At 37.1% G+C, this 17,652-nt stretch overlaps 1 protein-coding gene across 9 annotated transcripts in view; it reads left to right on the top strand.

The window, feature by feature from the left end:
* SYT1 (synaptotagmin 1) overlaps positions 1-17,652 on the top strand; it is a 358,089-nt gene that overhangs the window by 281,384 nt on the left and 59,053 nt on the right. For all 9 annotated transcript variants that reach the window (XM_074902822.1, XM_074902821.1, XM_074902820.1 and 6 more), the window contains one exon: positions 1,447-1,614. In XM_074902822.1, coding sequence (XP_074758923.1) covers positions 1,447-1,614 — 168 coding nt within the window. The remainder of the gene's footprint in view (positions 1-1,446; positions 1,615-17,652) is intronic.

Genomic DNA, 17,652 nt, shown 5'->3' with positions numbered 1-17,652 from the left:
TAGTCCTGAACAAAGGTGGAGGCTGAGGCTACTGTAGAGGTAATGAATAGAGGAAGCACTGCCACTAGATCTTCTTTAAAAGGAAGGTAGCTAATGTTAGCTTTACTGAGGTCAAGTTAACAAAAAAAAGTGCATAATGATAAATGTCATCTTTTCATGAATTTCAAATGACGGGGATCCATTAAGTGGTGTTGTAAACTGATGGAGAAAGAAACCTTTGAACATTTCTCTTCTCCTGTTTTTGAGGCTGTGTTAAAAAAAAAAAAATAAATGTTTAGAATTTTGCCTTCCGCATACATTTGCCTCCTATAGTTTTTTAGAAGGTACAGGTAATTTACAGAATCAAAATAGATTTTGCTATAGTATTTACTACAATACACAACCCTGTAACCACTGAAACTATTGTACTCAGTAATGAAAGCTGGAGCTGGCTCTCTACTTGAAAAGCTTCTTTTAAACATTACATAACATGTTATGAAAAAGGAAAACTACTCATGTTATTAGTACTTTAAAAAGTAAGTTGAAGCCAAATAGTAACAAAAGACAACAGTCCTAGGTTTTAAACAGACTGGAACATACAGAGGTTAACAAGGCCAGTGATAATGCCACACTTCCATTTCTTTTTTTATATAGGCAATTAAAAGAGACATGTTTACTGAAGCCCATGGAAACCATTTATACTTGCAAAATATATTCAAATTGACTCAGTGTTCAATTTAAGTCCAAACAATTCCTAAATCAGACCTCTCCAGACAGCCACTCAAGCGTAGCTTACCTGAACTGCGCATCTCCATCTGAATATTCAAAATGTGACTCATAAGCATCCTAACTCACAGCATCTGTCCAAAACACATCAGAACAGCTGGAGAATTAGTCAGAACTTGGCCTTCTGCCACAATTTCGAGCCATACACTGAGACTTAGAAAGCACGTTAGCGTCTATGGTGTGAAAGATATAATAATGAAAAATGTGCCTTGGTAAGTAATAGGTAGTGGTACTGTAAGAAAACTATTTAGTGTCTAATTACTTTGTGTCAGATACAGTAAACCAGTTCTGTTTTTTTCATCAGTCTGGAAGCTCCCGATTTCTGAGTGATGACAGTTGATTTATTGAGGAAAAGACACCACTGCATGAAAAGTTCATGTGTCTTCAGTGCAAATAATTGGGCTTCCTGTTTCAGTTTCATCACCCACAAAATGATTTGAAGTAGAATAAGAAAAACCCAGGGAGTGATGAGTGAGCTGCCACATTGTTCTATTGAGTGCCAAAGCATGGTCTCAAAAAATACTGCATCTGGTGACTCTGAAACAAATACACCTCATAATTTTCTCTGCAGTTCAATTTACCTGAGATGACAGCTGATAAACCAAAGAAATAGATTTGCATTGTAGTGCACTGATCTTTATTGTCTCCGATACAGAGTTTGTCATTTTCTCTTCTTTGCAGGTGCCATACTCTGAGCTAGGTGGAAAAACTTTAGTGATGGCAGTTTATGACTTTGATCGTTTCTCCAAACATGATATCATTGGGGAATATAAGGTTGCAATGAACACAGTGGACTTCGGTCATGTCACTGAGGAGTGGAGGGACTTGCAAAGTGCAGAGAAGGAAGAGGTAAGAAAAATCAGACTTTTTTTTTTTTTTCACCCAGGACACTTTTACCCTCAGCTAGAGAAACAGTCAAACCAGCAACTTTTTTGCCAAGACAGCTCCCATCTGTTATCAGCATTTCTCAGACTTACTTTGCCTGATAAATTTTTGATTAGCATCTTTTGCAATACTCATTGAATGGTACATTCTCCTTTGCTAATCCTATTTTCAATCTTTTTGATACTTTATGCAACGTATCAAGAAAGTTTTCATGAGTTTGACTTTTTCTTGAATTAATGCAGTTTGGGTACATAGAATTTGCATTTGAATTATAAGAGCAGTGTGCATTTAGGCTTCTTTGTGGCCATAATCATTCTCAGTGTTTGGATCTCAAGGTATCTTATTGAGCATGAAGATAATGGTAGGTTTTCACTGAAATGCCTTACAGTTTTATTGAGCTGCTATTCAGTAATATCTATTGATTAGAATTATGCATTTAACAAAAACCTTGAAATGGCATCTCACTCAAATATTAATCACCTTTTTTATTTTCCTCTCTATGCCAATATCCTGTGGGTTCATTATTTAGTAGGTATAAAGCTACATGTACACAAGTCAATTTTTGGAAATATCACTAAACTGTGCATCCTGTGAGGTTGTTCATATTGGCACATCCACCTTTTTACTTATTATACGACCATTTTGTACTCAGCTTCACATTATTTTTCCTTGTGATTGCTAGATAATATCTACCCACTCATAATAGTCAGAGTGCACAGTGTGCTTCAATTCTCTGGTGGGAGAAGGAATCTGAGTCCAAGTTGCTCATTGTTTAATTTAGCTAATAAACTGCTTTGGATTTGAACTACAGTTTCTTTAAATAAAGGGACAATTTCTGGATGAAATCTTTCCTTAATACAAGTGACAAAAACCTGGATATTGGATTTAGACTACAAGCTGTGAAAAATTCAGTAGATGTTGAGCCATGCAGCCTTCTCAGATTTTCAAAAATGGCAGATTTCAGTCTTGCCTTTTTGAGTGGTTTCAGATGGCTTTCTTCTACTGCTTATTGATTTGAAAGCCACTGCTACATTGAGACTATTCTGCATGGAATTGTTCCATAGTGACAGCATTTACAGGGCTCTCTTATTGCATGTGACATTGGTATCAATGCTATATGGGTGATTTTTCTTCCACTCATAGAGCTAAAGATGAAAATGAAAAAAAGATTAAAAGGAAGTTTGCAGTTCAAGGGCCATGTTCCTTTAAAGCTTCAGCATGGAAACACGAAATCAGAGTGTAATAATCTTCCAAACTTTATTAAGTATCAAACTGGACTTTTATTGCACTATTGTGTGTGATATCAAAGTGGTTTATGTTTTTCTGTTGCAAAACACATAAAAGAAGCCAAATACTACACAAAGAGGAATTGAACCTTCACCTTTTTAGTATAACTTCAAGCTTTTAGAACATAAACAATGATATCCCCATATGCAGGTGACAGATAACATGGCATGGATTAGTGTGGGGTTTCATCTGTCTTGTGGTACAGAACATTGCCTCTTGACTTTTCTAGCTCATGTCCACAGTGAGATCTGACTCAGTCCCTTAGTTGCTTCATAAAGGTCATATCCTGCTAATAAAAAATGATAAAGTTGCTTGAAATATAGTGTGAGCTACTTCCAAAAATGCATTCTGACTTGGAAAGAACTTTATATTAAAATAAAAGAAGGGAATTAAAAGAAATAATTCTTCAAGTATTTTGGATATTAGAAGAGTATTACAAGAACTTTTAAATAGTTTGCAGTAGCGACGAAACCTAGGTTGTACCTTATTTGTGCTTTCAGAGCCCAAATGAACTGGCGGATATGTAGTTTTACATGTGTTTGTATTTTTTATGTGCAAATCTATGTGCATGAGAGTCATGTTAACTAGAAGAAACTAGCTTTCCTTAGTTCCTGTTTGAATCTCTGCCCTCACTTTTCTTCAAATTTCAGGTACTATATATACAGAAAGACACATTGTAATTTTTGTTAAAAGTTTTTTGATAGGGCCTTTTTGAAGCTGCTACTGATGCATGGGGTTTTTTATTTATAAGGATTTAGGCAATATTCTGAAAAACTGTGCTTGCGCCAACTCCCTAAACATTTTTTCATAATACAGGAGGTCTCCTGTTCCATTTTTGCATCTCTGTGCTCATAAGCATGCGAAGTATTCATTAAATATGGAAAAATATCCTAATTTAGCTTAGTTGGAGACTTTGTTAATCTTAGTTTTCTATATATTAGTTGTAGCTTTCCTACAACAGCTCCTGCGCTTAGTGTACAAATAAAAAGTGACCCCACAGAAATCAGTTACTCAAGATATAGGTCCATCAAGTGTATTTAATGCAAAAGGTCTTCCCTTGTTTTTGCTCTGTAATGGACCCTCTACTTCTATTATACATGTGTGGAGCCTGATTCAATGAATTGCTTAGCCCAATTTAGAAAAGAAATCTCTACCAAGAACCAAGTAAGTTACATCAGTCAGTGATTTGGGAGCTGTGTTTCCCAGGAATTGTAATTCATATTGCCGTTTTTGACTACTGCCAAGTACCTCACCATCTTTGATATTCTGGCCTCTTCTCAGCAGCAAAGATGTCATACAAATTCTAGTAGATTTTAGGAGATAATAAGTAGGGGACAAAGAGAGGTGAGAGAGGTCCTGTCACCATAAACCTGTTATCATCTGACACAGCAGACGTTGCAGAATTCACAGCAGATACCACTGTGACCAAGCAGTACCCTGGCTTCAGAATTAGCAAGTACAGCACTGCACATAAAAAGGCTGACACGATTCACCTGTGCCAGACGTGTAGCAACAGACACATGCTTGTCTCTTCGTAGCGATCATGAACATGATATGACAGTCTGGCTTACTAATTGTAAGAAAACATGATAAAAAACAAATTAAGACCTAAGCAACTGGATTTCATCCAAAAATGTATGATAAATGTAATTCTATTATTACCAAAAAGTCTTTTGTAGACTATTCTACATGTTATAATTGCATAATGAATTTATCCTTGAAAAGCCCATCTGTATGCTGTCTGTGATATTTGAAGAATCGCATCTTCTATTTCCTTTTTTGCCCTTAAAGCACTTAGGTGAGTTTGTCAGTTCTTAACAATCTAGCACTAACTAGAATTCTACATATGTTTGCAATTAAGTATCAGATGCCAAACTATCCTTAATTATGACCCCTAAACAAGATGCACATCAGTGGCAATTGTCACCAGTCTTTGAAAGAACTATCTAGGTGGCATAAGTCAAACCAAGTATAAAAGCCTTATTTTTATTTCACTTTATGTTGAATTCAGCTGATGAACATCACAGAATATACAATTTAATTACCACCACAATCATAGAGTGCAAAATAATTTTACGAGCAGTTACTCTTCCTTTTTGCTCATAAAGCTCCACTGTACTTTCCATCTTTTTTTCTAAATGGGTTTGAAATTGGTGGCAGAGGATGAAGGTTTAATGAAATATTTGAAGCTCTGCTTCTCACAACCCAGCCATTTGAATGGCATCTCTCTGACACTGCATTCTCTTCTGGGAAGGGTCTTATTAATATATTTATGTTGGTGAAGCACTTCGAAGGTACAGGGCTTTATGTAAGCATTTGTTATGCTTACATGTGAGAGGGCTTTGGGAATGTACGAGTCTGTACAGTGACTGCTAAATACTGGGGAGGGCACTACTAATGAGCTCCATGCCTTGAATCCTTTTTCCCTGGCTGTTTTTAGCTCTGCTGTCCTTGTGAATATATGGATGTGATTTATCTAGTAGTCCTTCAGTCTCGTATGACTGAGAGCATGGGAGGGAAGAGTGGTAGATACTGAAAGATTATTCACTTTTACCAAGTCTGACATATAATGGTTTGGGCACAGAGTGTTAAAAAACAGAAGATAGGAGTTTGCTCCTCTGTGTCATCTACCAGATGTCACTGCCATTAACTTTATCTGAGTACATACTGCATCCAATATCTGTTATCACTCAGTACAGAAGGCCAGACAGACCTCTTCACTGCTCGCAGCAGTGTGAATCATACTGAGAGTCACCTTCTGAATACTTCAGCTGATTTCCCTCCAGACATTTTGTTATATTGGCACTTAAATTGAAAACCTGTTGTAGCAAACATTCCAAGAAATTTTAGGGAGTATAAGGAAGAGCAGAAACAATTTTTCCCCTTGAAAGCAGTGGAGAAGCAGAGCCTTATTCCATGAGGAGAAGGCTCTTCGACCTGTCAGTATCCAACACCGAGAGTTCTGCAGACCTCATGACTGCCATCCCATAAGACTCTATGCATTATCTGGTCAGGCATCCACCATGGATAGGTTACACAATGAATGCATGCTTGTAGCACAGTGGGTTGTGACGCGGGAATATTTTGTGTATGGCTTCTGAGTTGGAAATCTGCTGGAAAACACCAGCAAGACGCACAACAGCTTCTCTCCTACATGATGCACAGTCCCAAGCTGGAGAGATGCTACATTACTGCCTTGCAAAGCGGTGAGATGCAAATGGTCTGCAGCTGGAATGTGGAAGACCAATTCTTTGAAGCTTGATGAGCGCTATTCATGAGGATTGTTCTTTCCTTCCTCTTCAAAAAATAAAAGTTGAAGAAAGGAGATGGAAAAGTGGGCCTGAAATGAGTATATTTATTACCTTGATGTGCTTCATAGAAGTTGGAGACTGTCAAAGTTAGTAAGCCAACTAGCTTATTGAATCCTCAGCACTGAAACGCAGAGTTAAGAGGAAAAGACATTTTTACAAACATCACTATCAAATCACACAGCAAATCACTGTTGTTTTCAGTTATATCAGAGATGGACAGATGATCTAATAGGTCTTTCCCATCTCTAACAGTAACACTTAGTTCTTATACAGTTTTGCAGATAGCACAGTGCTTTGTAAAAGAAAGTATCATTGTCCCTATGGAGATGCTGTCAGTGTCAAATTTTAAAATGTGAGGTCTCCTTTATTTGGCTGCATATTATATTGAATCACTGTGTTTTCTGCATGGTGTTCAAGGTTTCTCAAGTGCACTTCATCTTACACCTAATTAAAACTTTAAAATGTTACATCTAAGGGGGTTTTAATTTCCAGGTTTTGTGGCAGAGTTCAATATTTTAAGTGCAGCATCTGTCCTGCAAATGAACTGAATTTGATAGTGAGACAGAGAATAAAACAGGTTCTTAAGTTGGGGAATAAGCAAGCCTGATCTGAAATTCTTCAGCAGTTAATTAGTTGTTTTTCATGTTGAAATAGAAGATGTTGAAATGTTGTGATTTTAAAGGTAAAACCATATGACTAAAGTAGAGCAGTTACAGTGCTGTTTCAGGCTATTAGAATTATGCATTTCTTTTCTCGCCTTTTGTACTCAAACTGCTGACAATCCCACTATATACCTTTGTTGAATATTCTCTTTATTAACTCCCTATCTGGAAGAGATACCTACATTCAGAAGTCAGAGGCATTCTTGTGTTATAACAAAAAGAATGTAATTGGCTTACTTGAAATCAAAAGGGATCTTGTCCTGGTTCATCTCAGACCGTCTGGCTTTACAGATACTAAATTCAAATACAGAGGACAGTAGACAAGAAGGAGAAGTTAAATGGTAGTTTTAAATTCAGGCTGTGCTGAGGCCCTTCTTTTCTGGACAGTATTCATTCTGAGATCAGAAAAACTTGTATTGCTTATTTTTTAAAAACATACTTACCATTTGACTTTCCAGTGTGGAAGGGCATCCTGAAGTTAAACTGAGCTGACAAAGTAGATCCTATGCTTGGGGCTAAGCATCTAATGATCCATACACAAAATAATAATAATTATACTAATGTTGATTGTAGACAAGGCATATTCCTGAAGACCCTGTGGAGATTTATATGACCGAAGGGCGGAATAGTGGACAATTCCCCACCTCTGCCTCTTAACGTTATTGTGTGGGGTTTTATTGCTCAAGTATAGGATATTTTAAAATGCTTAATAGAGGACAGAGGCAAGACCAGCCAAGGGGTTAAAAAGCATTGTATTTGGATGTTAAACATAAAGTGGCTTTCAGAAAGCAGTGTTCTGAATGGTGTTTTTATAGGCTTTTGACAAAGATGCTGAGAGGAATCAAAATCATCTTAAAGTTCTTCTTAAAAAGGCTTTAGCAGAATTTATATCACTTAAATGCTGGAAGCATTTTCAGTGTACCTGCACATGATTCATTCAGGCAGCTGATGTATCAGTCATTTGCATGGGTTGAAGTATATTCCACATGGAAGGTGCTAAAGCTACAGTACAAAGAGATGTTTTGGATGGAAGCTGCAGAAGGAATTCCAGGGAATTCAGCCATAATTGTAGAGTGCTCTCAGTTATAAAGCTCTGTATCTGGAAGGAATTGCAAATGCATCTGCAGAATCAGCTGGTTGGTGTGAAAGGGCCACAGACCATGCTATATATTAAATTTTCCTGAATTGTTATCCACTTATACTTTTATGTACTTATTTTTCTGACTAACAGCATCAATGAATGTATTATCCAGAGGCAGGAATTGCGTTTCTCACTGGTATTTTCGGCAGAAGCTTTGCAGTAGTCCAGGGTAATACTTATTTCCCTTTCTCCCCACCATTTGCAAACCAACAGTGACAAAAAAATCATTATTTGATTGCTGTTACAAACCAGGATCAGAAGCTAAGGGAAGCTGTAAGATGGCTGTATCAAAATACTCCATCATAAGTGTCATTAGAAGGACCTTCAGAACAGAGATCAGCATTTTAACAGTCACAAGGAAAGAGCAGCTCTCACAGAGAAGACAACAGCTTTTTCACTAGCAGGTTGAGTTCTCACTTTGTTGTGCCCGCTCCATGTAGAACTAAAAGATCTTGGTTTCCAGAAGCATCAGAGAAAGAAGTATTTTTGAAAAGGTTAAAGACAAAGATTTAGGAATAGTGGTCTGAGAAAGAAAGGAATTTGCTATTTTCTTCATTTTCCTCAGCTCTTAAACACCAATTTAGACCATGCCAGGGATTACCATAGTAACCATTTAACCTCTTTTCAGAGCCAGTTGTGTTTCAGTTTAGTTTGATAATGAGCTTAACTGGCATTTGAAGCACTTTGCATTGTACCTGTGACAGGCACTAGCACCATATGCCCTTATTTTAGAGAAATCGCAGAATCTAGAACATAATACTCTCTTTTCAGTTCAGTGGTATTAGGCTTTCATTGTTTTTATGCTAATATTTTAAGAGGTAGAGTATAAGAATTTAGGATGTATTACCAGGTCTTATTTCTACATTAATTGGATGGCAGACAGCACTAACTCATTCCTACAGTTACCTGTTTGACTGTATTGTGAAACTTAGCCTTCCACCAAAGGCCAAAGAAGTTCCTCACTTCGGCTCATGTGTTGCTGGTGTGTTACAGATGATGCAGCTGGGTGGTTTTAGTGCAATCAACCCTGTGTTTCTTTCCTCATCCTTTTCTGTGGCCTTCTGCAGCTTACTCTGTGATTGTCATCATCATAACTAGAGAAACACTGAGGACATGATGATTTTAATTAGATTCTTAAAAACTTTGGAATAGCATAGGCTTTCTCCCTTGTTTGTATCTAATTCAGTCTGGGCAGGATGCTGTTGTACAAAATAATAATTTGCAGAAAAAAAGCCTTTTCATAGAGTATGTCTGTTTCTGCATTTTATGTGTTCTTCTCTTGTACATTAATGGAGAACTGACATTTCCATTTTTTAAGATCTTGCAGTCTATGACATACACACAGTTCTTTTTGAAGGACTGATTATGGCTAGTATTTCAATCACACCAATCAAAGCAAATATTATTATTCTTGGATGTTCATAGATAACTATGTCATACGTAAGATTAACAAGATAGATGTTAATGCTTTTCTGTACTTTATCTGAGCATTAACATTTATAATGCTGGTGCTGTACAATTCAAATTTTTTTAACCTCTCAGTCATCTAGAGCTTCAGTAGTGAGGAACTTTACTCCAAGAACGATGCCACTGTCTGAAAATCAAATTATTTCCTTCTCTCGCTGTCTCTCTAGACTTTCATAGCACTGGCCACACAAAGCCAGAAAATCATAAAATGCTGACTGATCTCTCAGTTTCTTATTCTTTTAGGTTTTTTTCTTTTTTTTTTTTTTAATATCTATCATCATTCTATATACTTGAGTCAGTTAATTATTAAGTTGTACCCTAGCCTCCAGTCTGAAGTTGATGTAGCTTTTTAGTAATTATGTTGACAAGAGATCAAACTTCTGTGAATCAATCCACCTCCTCACTTCTCAGCATATTCTCATTCTACGTATATGTGTCCATTTGAGATGTAGACCTGAGTATGAAACAGAAATACATCTTTCTTTTATGATGCATCTTCTGTGATGGAAGCTTTTGTGCAGACTTCAATAGTTTTGTGAGTGACCTTTAATTGCATTAACTTGGGCTTTTTGTTTCAGATGGCTGCCTGGCTGGCTTGCTTGCTAGATGGATGGAGTGGTACTCTAGTTGTTTTGTCCCTTCCACTGGCAGAGTTTACAAAGTATGGGGTTTTTTTTCTGTGGAGGGCTTGAGTACGGTCACTGACACAGAATTACTGCTCCTGCTGTCTCCTTAGAGCAGAACACAACTCTCTTTGAGCTACCATCATCAGTGTGCAGATTAAATTCATTTCTGATCTCCTTTTGGACTCAGATATTGTCTGTATGTGCTTCTTGCTGGCCTAGGACTAGGTGAAGAGAAACACCTGAAACTGAATCCAGTGACATGGAGGCCAAGACATTTTCCTTGAGCATTATGTCCACAATTACTAATATAGGAATAGTGCTAAAGGTAGGAATTTCCAAGCTAGCAGTGAGAAAGAGAGTTCAAAGTGTTATGTTATTGCTGCTTGATCAGCTGAATGCATTTGCCTATAACAGAACAGAATTAGGAGTTATTGCTACTTCCACTGTCACTAATAACAACAAATCTGGGAACACTTCTCTGGTGCCATTTTCCACCTGTGGCTGACCTTGAGTTCAAATCTCTTCTTCGACAGAGACCGTGCCATAAAATTCTAACCTAAGTCATTCCCTAGACGATTACCATTATGTGGAGTAAAACTTGCTTTTGATGACACCAACATAGAACATGGCACTGTAGCTTCTCAGTGGTATGGATGGCAGTGGGTAGACAGTGCCTGAGCTTCCCGTTAGATCCTTAACCAATTCTAAGTGCTACTTAAATTACTTCTGGTACTCTTCAAAGCTACTAGGTTGTCTAGAATCCAGTTATTTTACCTTTATTTTTCCATATCTTCTTGTGAAAATTAACAGGAAGATCTCTGTTGATGAGTTAAGCTCAGGCTTCAAAACTGGCAGCAGCTCATTTTCATGTAAATGCCCTTAGGTCTGCAGTTGACATGCCCTGTCTGTTAATGCCCCACCTAGAATTAGATAGCAGCATATTATGCTGAAAGTTTTTACTCATTCAGACTTTCACGTTAATCAGTCAGGCTGAACATCAATTTTCTGTGTTGTTTTAAAGTGGGCAAGTTTTCCAGGAGATGCGGGTCATTTGAATTAATTTTGATTACTCTAATTTTTTTGCTCATACTTACTGTGCAGAAAATAAGTACAACTATTAAAAGCTGTGACACAAGTAAGAGCTGCAGTTCTTCCACAGCACATCTCTGTAACCTATGATTTCTTTCTTGTCATAGTAGATTTTCATCCCTGCATTTTCTTTTTCTGTCACTCTTAAACGTTTTCTTGTACATGACAATACATCACAGCCCTCAAAAAAAACCCACCTGTAACTTCATGTGCCATCCAAATATGCACATGGTTTCCCATCCTCCTCTTTTTACAATGGGAACCAATTTGTCTCATTGCAATGCGATATAGAAAATTATGATGTTTCTCTAGATATAGAATCATACTTTTCTACATACCCTTTAAATTGTTATATCATTTAAAGTCTCTTGAAAGACATGATTATTTCTTCAGAATGTCTGTCTGTGATACTAAGCTATTACTTGATTTCTTAATGGAGAACTGTAATGCTTTCAGTTTTATCCATCAGCCCAAAGGAAAAATATGCACATTTAGTGTATTGAAAGTTAACATTTTTATCATTAAAACCATTAAATCCAAACATTAATATTTTTAATATATTATAATTGTAAATTAGAACATATTTTAATTAAGTTCTGCTGCAGCAAATCTAGTAATCATATGTCGCAGAATGACATGAGAATATTGGCTTGGAGTTCAGCTGTAGAGTTCTACAATTGGCGTAAGTTCCTGAGAGCACAAACATTGGTCACATTATGTAAGAACTGAAGGCTCTGAAACTTCCCTGTTTATATCTTCCGTATCATGAAAACTAGCAGTTTGTCAGCTCTCAAGCACAATCACTACATATGAAGCTGTGAATATCTTGTGTATAAACATTAGGACATGCTTCACTGACGTTTTAGCCCACCTGTTCATTGATTCCTTGGGTTTGTTGCCAGAAGGCACTGCTAGATGAGTTCTTGCAACTCGCTGATGGTAACAGGTCTTTAATCTGATCTATTATATTTCCATTGAGCCTAGACTGGCTAACATTAAAATTTTCTTTGTGAAAAAGAAATCTCCCATTTCAAAACACTTTGTTTAGAAATACTATTGTTTTCTATATGAGGTGAGGTTGTCTGCCCTAAATCTGGAGGACTGCTAGATTTTCAAGGAACATTTTAAAGAACCTCCTATAATCAAACTCAATCTAGGAAATGAGCAGCATCCAGGTGATAGTAGTGTTCACCCTGTGCCAAGTTCAGAGGAAGGTGGCAGAAGGAAGCCCGCTTACAAGCTTGAAAGTTAGTCCTTGCTTGGTTTTGGAACAAGGAGCTAGAAACTGATTCTCAGCCCATGACATTTTGTCCTGGCTGCATGGCCATATACTGCAAACTCACGAAAGCTCAGACTTCCTCATGCAATCCTGACTTTCATCATTATCCTGCATAGTTTTAATGGAAGTTCACCAAACTGAGTCTCCCACAACACATTTTAATATCATCTTATGAGAATTTCATGGAAATTCCACTGGAAAATTCTGCATGAAACCTTACTGACAAAGGACACAAAGAGAAAGCTGCTGACAGCAGACCAGCGTTCATTACAGGCAGCTTTGCACCTCCACTGGAAAACTTAAGAGGGTATTCAAAAAGAGTTTGCAAGTTACTGATTTTAAGACATCAGTAGATGGAGAAAATAACACAACCCTTACAGCTTCAGCACTTACTCTATCTCTGTTAAAAATGTGTACTTTATTTGTATGTTACTGGATTATGCTCCAAGTCACCGGTTCTTGTTATGCCCTTCTTCAGTAGATTCAAGCCATTTAATACATGATGCTCCGTCTTCTCTACAGTACTTATGCACTGTAATCAAGTCACTTCCAGTCATCTTTTCAGAAAGCTGCAGAAATTAATCTTTTATATTTTTCACAATCAGGCTTTTTTGCCATTTTTCCAATAAGAGTTGTGACTTGTTACCTTCTTTGTAGTTTTCAGCAGCTTAAAAGATATATATATGTACACAAGAACTGTGCGCAGTATACTTTATATCTTTGCCAGATGGGCAAAGGTCACCAGCTACTTCTGCTAACTTCTACTATTGAATGTTTTGCACAGTATTACACTATCAGTTTATGGTCTGTAGCTTATGACCATAAATCCTCAGCAGGAGACGCTGCCTTGTAAGATATATTGCCTGAATCTGTAGATACAGAAATAATCTTGATTTCTTTGTCTTCGTATGTAGAATTTTTGCTTTTGGCTGTATGAAAATGCATTCTGTGTGACTGGTTACAGCTAAATGATTGACCACATCTTCGCTGACCAACCTGTTGCATTATTATTTACCATTATGATAATTTTTGTATCACCTACTTACTTTATCAGCAGAAATGTCTGCCACATTTGTAAAAACAGCAGTAGACCTTGAACAGAAAAAAAAAATTGCATGTTTCCTTCATCAACCAAATTTACAATCTTATTGAAGAGTGAACCTGGTTTTAGTTGAAAAGACCTATTTTCCATAAAATCACATGACTTCACATTCATTATGTTTCATATCCTTTAAAGCAACATTAATACAAACTTTTATGAGTTCGTTCTTTGTTTCACCTGGATTTGATAAAAGGCACATGGCTGATAAATACCACCTTCATCCATTTGGCCTTTTTTTTTGAGTAAGCTGGGCATAACATTAGCACTGTTCCAGTCTTCTGGAATTTCTGTTGTGGTCTAGGATTTATTAAAAATGAACATCACTAAGCCAGAGATCTCATGAAAAGTGCAGTCTTCTTTCCTAGATTTTTATAGATGACTGTGGTGACCTCTTCCTTTTTACTGAGGAGATTAATGAAATTCAGTGTGTGGTACTGATTACTATAATGACCTTTGATGAGCTGTCTTGTCTTCTTAAAGAATGTATTAAAAGTGTTTTTCAAAGTGAAATAGCCAGTGGAAGTAGAGTAATAAAAGGGGGGGGTTGCCAGTATGCATTTATCCATAAACTTGAATATCTTTCAGTAGTTTCATAAAAATATATTCTTGAATGCTTAATTTAAGAAAAAGATATGAGCCTGGTAAGGGTTAATTTCATAGATTTGTACATAACACCAGTTAGAAGGAACTTAACTCTTGAACTGAGCACAAACGTTTAACAAGCTGAACTTAAAACTTATAATGCAAGGTGCTGTAGAAGGAGACATATATTAGTTCCTTTATTTCAGCTGCAATCAAACTCAAAAATATTGCAATTATCTGAGGGAGTATTTTACATATTTCTGACTCCCCTGAAACAAGAAAGCACTAGAACAAGACTAGCTCTGAGCTTTTCTGAGGATTTTCAGCTTACCTCTTTTTCAGCTGTGTATCCTTTGCCTCATCTCATATTTTTAGGCAGTTTTGATACTCTGAAAAAATCTCCATTACAAAAATTAGTAAAAGAGGACAACATGAGAAGACTTTCCAAATGAAGAGTAGTAATACAGAAAGGGTTTCAAATCCTACCTATGCCTGCAGCAGTAGAAGGAAATAAAAGATTACATTGCCTTGGGTGAAATTATACATGAAGGAAAGTCTTCTTCATCTTGATAAGTTACAGGTGGAGAACTGCCTTGTTATAAGACTTCACCTATCAGCTGTTAAGTTACATCAGTTGTCTGTGGTTTTCCTATTAGCAAATCCAGTTCCTTTTCAGCTTGCTCTGCAGTCCCCTGGTCTGTGGCCCTTTCCAGGTCATTGCTATGGCTGCAGTGTAGTGAGGCTCCTGACCTGCCTGTGTGGCTGAGTTGTCTTCTTGTGTAAATAAAAGCACAAGAGAATTGTGTTGCATACTGCCCTAGAAGCTAGGGAGCGTGGTAAGAAAATTCCTGTAATTTTCATGGAAAGGGGTGCCTTAAAGAGGGTAAATACTCAGATTTTTGCTCTGTTCAGGGAAACACTTGAGCACGTGCTAGGTGTTCACATGTTCTGTTTGACCTGCCTTTAGTTAACCAGCAAGTTTCTAGTTTGAAAACAGTGACGTCATGTACTGCCTCTTACCTCATTGCCAATTTACGACACTTTAGAAGAGACTGCTGTATTGTTTGGGGTTTGTGATTGGGGTTGTGGAAGGGAGCTGGAGGTAGTGCTGGGGGATATGATGGAGAAACATGAAAGCTGAACTAGTGTTACAGCAAGCAAGCGATGAAAGAAAGGGACATCTGTCCACAGGAGCTGAATGAACCAGGCTGTGCTAGTGTCACCGTAAAAGGAAGCATTTATTTATAGCGTAGCTGGGACTGGTATGAGGTGCATGTTCTTTTTGTCCTAGTAGTTTGATATAGAGGAAAGGGAAGAAGATAGCTGACTATGAAGGCAATCCACCAATGCCACTGAACTTCTCTTTGTGGTTTTTGCAGGACAAATAGAAGTATACTGTATGGCTGCAGTAATGGAAGCACTGAATTCATCTGATAGTCTTTCCCTGGAGCTGTTGAATTTCAGCAGAATTTACCAGCAGGCATAGATGATTACTCATTCCATCATGCCAATCATTCCCACCTACTGGTTTCTTTAATCTGTTTCTTCTTGTCTTTCATTAATCGATAATGTATGGTCATCATAGCAAGGACTCTGTTCATGCCAGGTTTTTAATATAGTACCACATCCAAGTGGTACAAGTAAGAAATCCGTAACTGATTTGCTTCTTAATTAGTTCTCTGATGTCTACCAATTCTGTATCATTTTGGATATATGCTGTAACTACAACCCATAATCTAAAGCTTTGGAGTCAATTGCTTTTGGAAACTAAGACACTCTTGGTAGTAGAAACTACATTAACTAAGCATTAAGGTGCCCATACTTACTACAAGAGATGTTTTCAAATCAAGCAAGGGTACTGTACTCTGGCTTCCTGTACCCTATCACATGAGGGCAAGGACTCTCTGTAGGGTGACTGCAATGCACATATAATATTCTAATAATTATGGAAAAGCTTTGTGATTTGACTTCTCACAGTGTCTGACAAGCCGAAAAAGAATCTTTCAAATGTATTACATTTCACTTCAATGTTGTAGTTAGACTACTCACTAGAAGACTAGCTTTGTGACATGCTATAGTTAATAAGTTTTCCATGCTGTCAAAAGTAATAATATTAATGTGCCATTCAGTTAAATTAATTTTGTTCTGTGCACTGGCCTGCATAAACGTGAGTGACATTTAGAAATATGATCAGTCAGGAGCTGAGGAGAAGCCAAGTGGCAAAACAGAGCAAGATGCAATCATTAAAGCAGAGCAGCCAGCTGCAAGCATTTGTGGGTAAGCAAAGAGTTACAGAAAACCAAGCTATGATGTTTGGGCATATATGTTTCTTTTAATTCATTCATCCCTTTCTCATTTATTTAAGAAATTCATTTTCTTCTTGTTTAAGAACTCAGTATGTTTGGTAGCATGGTCTCTTGTCTGGAAATCAAAGAGTGCATTTCTGCTAATCTTTGATTTCAAGTGCCTTCAGCCACAGCATTTCCCATTTTGTAAGAGGCAGCTGATTGTAATGCTTTTAAACTGATGACCGTGAAGTGTCATTTTCTACTAATAATAACAGTATTTTCTCTTTTCATTTCCTCTGCTTTTGAGAAGGCAGTAATAGAAGTGGTTTCTCTAAACAGTTAAAAATATAATGAAGAGGACTAAAAGGAGGAAGCTGACAAAACCTGACTTGTTAATTTTTTTCTAACATTGGCTGGTTCAAATTATTGCTCAACTTGCTTTCAAGTCCGATTTACCATCATGTTGGAGAATATTACATAATTAGGGCAGTTAAATGCAATCTACTACCTTTCTATATATTTTGCAATAAGAAGACAGAGATTTGTGAAGAATTTCTATGTCAAGTAGTGCTGTTCAGAGGGGGAAAAAAAAGGTAGATTTTTATTTCCACAGAAAAATCCTTCTAGATCTGTTCCCTTTAAGCAAAGGTTAAAAGTAGTGCTGGCATACAGAAGTTGTATCACAAAGAGTCAGAGAGTAGGACTGTAGTAGGGAAATCAGTCAAAAGAAATATGCAATTAAATCATTTATTTTGGCTCTTCCTCACTCCTACTTTATACCATGACTGTATCCCTACAGATACCACCTCCTGATACCTTTAATAAATTCACTTCATTTGAAAGATTGTTCCCTGTCTGCCCTAAAACTTCTCCCTTTTAAAACTTACCTCATGGATCTTTGCTTCTATTTCTGTTCTCTGTTCACCTAGCATCAGTCTCCTTTCCATCTCTTCTTTAGCCTGTTGTCACTGCTAGTTCCTTTTTTACAGCATCCAAAACGAGCCCTCTGGATTTTGCCTTAAGAACCCTCTGCTTCTTCTGAGATCTCCTGCTGTAACCTATTTCACTTTGCTTTGCTTCTTAATTTACTTGTTATGTGGCTTGTAACTGAGCACTTTACATTAATAGGAGCTTCCTTTTCTGGCCAAGTTTGCACATTTGAAGAGGA

The sequence above is a fragment of the Athene noctua genome, chromosome 3 (genome assembly GCF_965140245.1).
Source record: "Athene noctua chromosome 3, bAthNoc1.hap1.1, whole genome shotgun sequence".
Taxonomy (NCBI): Eukaryota; Metazoa; Chordata; class Aves; order Strigiformes; family Strigidae; genus Athene; species Athene noctua.
Note: the sequence above shows the minus strand (reverse complement) of the source record. Positions and strands in the feature narration are given on the sequence as shown.